The 6307-nt window shown below is 36.8% G+C and overlaps 1 protein-coding gene across 1 annotated transcript; it reads right to left on the bottom strand.

The window, feature by feature from the left end:
- Positions 1–899: 899 nt before the first annotated feature.
- On the bottom strand, positions 900–4349 carry LOC113329602 (nitrate regulatory gene2 protein-like). The gene is made up of 4 exons (XM_026576461.1): positions 3034–4349; positions 2751–2932; positions 2352–2575; positions 900–1965 (listed from the first exon to the last, which is right to left on the bottom strand). The coding sequence occupies exons 1-4, from the start codon at positions 4187–4189 to the stop codon at positions 1164–1166; spliced, it is 2364 nt and encodes a 787-aa protein (XP_026432246.1). The 5' UTR covers positions 4190–4349; the 3' UTR covers positions 900–1163.
- Between the last annotated feature and the right edge of the window lie 1958 nt (positions 4350–6307).

Genomic DNA, 6307 nt, shown 5'->3' with positions numbered 1-6307 from the left:
GTCTAGATAGTAAGAATTGTAGTTGGTGGTAAAATAGATGGTGGTTGGTTCCATGATTCTAACTTCTAAGCTGAGAATTTTGAAATTAATGATGAATGTAGACTGATGGTTGATTTTTCGGTGTTTGTAAACTGTACGATTCGATTTTTTTAATATAATTTCATATAAATAGTAAAATTCAGATGATTGACTGACTTGGTCATTTTGAATATATCTCTCTGAAATAAAATTTGTTGATTTATTAAAAATTTGACTCCGAAGTTTCTAGAAAAAAACACAATAGTTGAGGATGGTGCTCCAAAGAAAATACCAAAGAAGATAGGTAGTAGCGTAGAAGTATTGTATTCTTTGTGAGAGATAGATACTGAGCAGTCAGGTTGCCCAAGAAGGTTTATCCTTTCTAGGGTTTTAGATAACCAATTAATTTAACTCGGCTTAATCTTGATTATTGGAAGTAGATGAAAAGGCAATCCACTTACCAACAACACATCACTTTTCTTCATTAGCTTTTGATAAAGCTAAACCTCAATTAGTGACTGAATGAATACCCACACAAATTAGAAGCAGAAGAACAATTTTCAAAAGCATCTTCATAAATACAACTTTAATCAAAACCAAAGAAAAGTTTAAAGAGTTTGAACAAAGAAAGAAAAAAACAGTCACCACCACTACAACCAAAAATATACCAGAGAATATCTATCTATCTATCCATACAGAACAAATTCTCTCCACCACCCATTCCTTCCTGATTTTTCCCACTATCCAAACCTTAGCTTTTAAGTTAAAGCAAACAGCAGAGAGTCAGTCATTGAATCAAAAAAAACAGAGATTCATGTCATATTTTGGTAAGAGTGTTGAGTAGTAGTAGTACCAACATTAAAAATGGTAGAGAGACAAAGGACAAAAATAGAATGACATTATACATTTATTTCACTTGCAACCTAATTTCTGTTACAACCAACATTTAAAGAAATTTTTTCTCTGTACACAGCCACATTCTCTTGATCATATCTTCTCTTTTCCATCACCAAGAAGATGATGATAATTTTATATCTACACACACAAACCCCACCAACCCCCGAAAAAACAGAAAGAAAAACTCAAAGAAACAAAAAACAAAAAATCTCTATCTATCTATTTTTACCGCAACAAAAACAAAAATATTATCTACTGATGGAGTAAGAACGAGTGCACACACCTTGAAGCGTCTCGTTGAACAAGCTGGAGAACATTGTCATGGACTGGAACACGCCTGGCAGACCTGTTTGTATGTTGTTCAGTGTCATTGCTCGTGTTACCTCGACTGCCTTGGCATATTTTGTCATTTCGTCTTCTACTTTTCTCTGACATGCTGCAAGGTCCATCTTCTTCTCTGAAAGTGGGTCTCGTGCATCAAAAACTTGGGGTCCGCCATCCGATTGTCTTCCACTATCCGGCATTGCAATCCCGACCATGGAATAAGATTGGTAGAATTTCTTTTCGATGGTTCGAAGGGACGAAGCCTTCTTTTCAAGCTCCTTTACAGCTATCTCTCCCCTCTTTTTGACTTTGAGTTCTTCTGTCTGTTTTGTGGTGATAACGTGGACCACGTTGACGAAACTCTTTATAGACTCAGAGGCAACTGTGTCAGGGAGGCGATCTAGGGCTTGTTTCCATTCGTCGAGGAATGCAAAGAGATTTGCAGGGTTTGTGGTAGGTTCGGTGGTGGTGATGTCCTTGATTGGCTGAAGGCTGAGCTTGATCCAACTGTGAAGGGACTGAATGTAATCACGTTGGTATTTTATGAGGCGGCAAAAGCTAGAGTGCCAAGAGGAGACGGCTGATTCAAGATGACGGGTTGCTTGTCGGTGCAGCTCAGTGGTTGACTCTCCTTTGTCTGCTCTGTTTATGAGGCCACGTACTTGTTGAACAATGTTATTCTGGAGTTCATGATACTGATTCATCGACCTCCACATGTACATTAACCTGCATTTCAGTATTTCACGGCATAAATGAGCAATTTCTTATTACTTAGCACATGGTTAACTGAAAAACAGTTTGAAGTCTCTGATGTGAGTTTTGTGACTATCAACACAAATCAAACACCCATTGTTGATTACGTTGTGTTTTACTAGCTACGAAGGTAGGTCAACATATACAAGGTTGATGACCAAACAAGAATAAAGATATTAGGACACCTAGAAGAGTATCATAATCTGGCAAAAGTCATGCATATTGTGACAAATAAAATTCTTAAGCATGAGATTTATCTAATTTCAAGGTTGGGCACTTAAAATTTCAGATGCCAGCAACTACCGGACACTGGCAGCATGTAGATTAAAGCAAAAATGGAACAAGGAGAATTGAGTTACCCGTGGCATATCTCAACAAGTTGAGGAGTGAGCTCAGTGTCCCTAACTTGGACAATAGCAGATGAAGTAGTGGATACAGACTTTGATGTTACCAAAATCATAGACTGCAGCTTCTTTATAGATGCCTTAGTCTTGTCCAATTTAGCTTCTCCACCTCCCCTGTATTCCAAGGATTGCAGCGTAGATAGCTTCTTCTCATGCTCAATATTTGCCCCTTCACGAGCCTAAAAATCAAGCAACATAAAACACATATAAGCAACCTAATGCTCCAGCTTACATTTTAATTCACAAGCCAATTAAAATCTAAATTATCAAAAGCCAAATTGCCAATTTACAATGAATTTAATGTTCAACATCCCAGTGGTTTGTGTCACAAACAAGCAGTAGAAGTATGCATACCTTAACTTCCTGGTATAGCTTCTTCTCCCAAGCCAAGAGTTGCTCCAATGTTGAGAAGTGACTCTTTGGACCTTGCTCCACAAGCGCGCCAGTATCCAATCGATACTTAATCTCCAATGGAGGTTTCGATGTCCAGCTTGAACTCAAATTTGTCAAAAGACTATTTGAATGATACACGGTTTCTGTTCAGCAAAATGTGAAACCCCAATCAATCCTGAATCAAAATTAATCTCAAATTTCATTCAAAAACATAACACTAATCATGAATTTCTTGCCAACTTACTCTTCAATTGACGGAAACTCCGGTCTAGCTGGGCACGACTAATTTCAAGCAGATCTGAGACAGGCTCACCAGCAACAGCAGCTTTCTCAAAATACTCTTTGATACAAGCAGCAATTTCAGCAAGATCTTTATGTCTAACAACCAATTTCATATCTGTTATCTCACCACCGCCGCCATGATTATGAACAGACTTATTCCCCATATTCCAACTAACAGAAGATCCAGCATCAAAATCAGATTTCTGAGCATGCCCCATTGATTTATTCCCAACACCATTATGAACAGATGAACCAAAATTTGATCTAGAACCCATTTCAGATCTTGATTCTAAATCTTCTTCATCGTCATCATCGTTCTCATCATCAGTATCTGAACTTGTTGTACTGTAATGATCTCCCCATTCACTACACTGCACCTCCTCCCTTTCTTCTTCCTCCAACTCCTCCTTCAGATGATGATGTTGCTGCTGCTGCTGCTTTGAATAAACACTGCTTGACATTTTTGATTGATTATCATCCTCCTCCTCAAGATGAGAATTCTTTCTGAAGAAATCAGAACCAGGAGGGGAAGGTGGATAGAAATTCTCCCAATTCCATACAGAAGAAGCTTGTGATTGAGTCTCAGAGTAATTCGATTCAACCCCAAATTGAGATTTCTTCTTAATAACCTTCTTCTTCATCACATTAGGTGTAAAATTAGGGCTTGATTCAGACAAAATATGAGGTACTTTAGACCTAGTAATCGTCGGTGAAGAAGACTCATCATTCTCATCAAAATAAGAGTACCCCTTCAATGGCGAAGAATGGGTTTTCGTCAATTTCGGCGCCTGAACCCCAAAATCAGAGTTCTGGTACGAGATTGAAGACTGTGTTCTTGTCAAATTAGGGTTAAACGGAGGAGGATCTTTGTGAGCAAATGAAGGGGGGGTTTTAGTGTGGAGAAACACAGTTGGGGTTTGATTAGAAACGGAAAGTGGTTCACCGGAAGCAAATTCAAGTAAAGCGGAGCCGGTTAAACGGAGTGAACGGAGATAATCGGAGTGGGCAGCTGATAAATGATGTCTTGCATTAACTGCGTCTTTGATTAATCGTTTTCGTTCTTTGCAGCGGCGGACTGTGTCTTCATTGTCTAGTTTTGATGCTGTACATCCACCCATTTGATGATGATGAAGAAGAAGACGAGGGGGTTTTTGAGAGAGAGTTGCAGAGGAAGTAGAAGAAGAAGAAGAAGAGGAGTTTATTGCTTCTACATTAGAGAGACAAGTTCTTACAGAGAGTGTGTGAAGTGAGGAGAAAAGAGTTTTTTGCTTTATTCTTTTTTCTCCACAAACAAAGAAAATACTACTCTTTTTTTTTTCCTTTCTATTCTCTGTTTGACTACTAGGCTATACTTTGTTGTATTCATTGTAGTCTACTTGCTAGTATTGTACTACAGAATACTGTACCTGCCCTATTATGCTTTAACACTTCTGGGAAACCTACTTGCTCCATAAAAAAAATACATGGCTGGTATTGCACTTTGGATTTGGATACCTACTTGGTTTACACCTTTTGCTTGTTTTGGTCTGACTCGGGATGACTCAAGTCAGATATCAGTTCGTTTTGCTTGTTTGGGTCTGACTCGGGTCAGATGTCAGTTTGTTTGTGTTTTGTTTTCCTGATGTCCGACTTGGTTCGCACATTTGATTTTGAGGCGGTATAAGGTTGTATCATATGTCGACTCATTTGTATTTTCAATTTTCTGATATCTGGCTCAGTATTTGGCTCAGCTTATAAATCTTCGTTGGATATATATCTAACTGAATTTTCAAAAAAAATTAATGACATGATTATTTAATAAGTTTTAGGTCAGACTTAATAAATCAGAGTTAGTTATGATGGGTATGATTCAGGTGAGTATGATTGGATCCTTAATCCCAAAGATTTAATTTTATAAATCTTATGATTCAAGGGTTTCTAGTGACTAAGTAAATTTTCAGGGTGGTTAGCAAGAAATTACCATGTTATTGATCAAAATTTTTTACGTTATATTTGATGCAGAAAAATGATGCTAGTTAATGGACATGCAATTTGCTTCTGATTACCTAAAGAGTGAGTTGTGAGATGGTACAAAGCAGTGAACCTATCCGAAAGCCATGGATTAGGAGATGATGAGCTCTTTAATGTAATTATCATGTTAGCACGGTATAAGACTTGTTGTACGCTAGACAATTTGTTTAAACAAGCATATTTATTAAATGTTTCGCTACGGTAACGAGAGCAAAGTAGTATCTTTCTTTGGAATTGTTTATACACGACTTCTTACCGAACAATCCACACTACTTATCAGATTTCTCGTGAAGTTCCTAAATCCATATAAAACAAAACAATCATTATCATTAGATTAGTAATGTCTTAAAATTTAATAACCCTTATAACCGTCTTGACACATTTTCCTTACCAAACGATGCACATAATTGCTATGCTAAGTTACCAAATTCCACGTGAAGTCAGTAAATCCATATAAAAATAAACCAATCATCATCACTGGATCCACCCAGAGGAGCACCCTTCAAATTTAATAACCTCTATATCATCAACCTTGACAACGAAATATGAATTGTTGATATTTTTGTCGGGGTTGTTTCACAAGTCTATCAATCATGTTTGTTTATGTGTGATTTAAATCCTAATTCAAAAGCTTGAAGTAGAATACACAATTAATACTTGTTCCATAAAAGTGCTTATACGTCTTTGTCTACTTTAATCTTTTTCTTTCTAGAAAAAATCTTCTTTTTATTTGTTGATCAAAATAATATTCTTCTATCTACTATCGCATGTCACCATCTCTATCCATCGACCCGACCTACTTTTATTTCTCAATGGAAAACAGGGGGTCACACGAGAAAAATAAATTCTATCTCTTTCAATGGAATAAGAATTACATTTCAAAACAAATAAAAAAAATATTTTTCTAAGTAAAAAGGAAAACAACCACTAAGGAATTTGTAAAGGAGTGATTTATGCTATACTGCATTGCTTGTCTCCTAAAGTAAATATCATCGTCATTGCACAATTAATACGTGGGCGTGTCAAATTTGTCAAAGGATGAGGCATTGGTTTGTTTTTGCTAAAGGCTACTTTCTTTTGGATGAGGGACACCGAAAAATTGCAGAGAGGAAAACACCAAATCCCCCAATTGAAATATCATCTTCACCTAAGATTTGCTTGAAATTTTAGGAGAAATCTGTGGACCCATTTTTTTGAACTTTAAAAAAGTGTATTTGCTAAATAAA

This window comes from Papaver somniferum, unplaced genomic scaffold, assembly GCF_003573695.1.
Source record: "Papaver somniferum cultivar HN1 unplaced genomic scaffold, ASM357369v1 unplaced-scaffold_117, whole genome shotgun sequence".
NCBI lineage: Eukaryota > Viridiplantae > Streptophyta > Magnoliopsida > Ranunculales > Papaveraceae > Papaver > Papaver somniferum.
Note: the sequence above shows the minus strand (reverse complement) of the source record. Positions and strands in the feature narration are given on the sequence as shown.

Bases quoted from the DNA above. Each gene is read 5' to 3' on its own strand.
- LOC113329602 (XM_026576461.1), bottom strand. From the start codon at position 4,189: ATGGGTGGATGTACAGCATCAAAACTAGACAATGAAGACACAGTCCGC. The intron at 2,933-3,033 runs GTAAGTTGGCAA...TTTGCTGAACAG, and splicing joins GAGTTTCCGTCAATTGAAGA to AAACCGTGTATCATTCAAAT. The intron at 1,966-2,351 runs GTAACTCAATTC...ACTGAAATGCAG, and splicing joins CTTGTTGAGATATGCCACGG to GTTAATGTACATGTGGAGGT.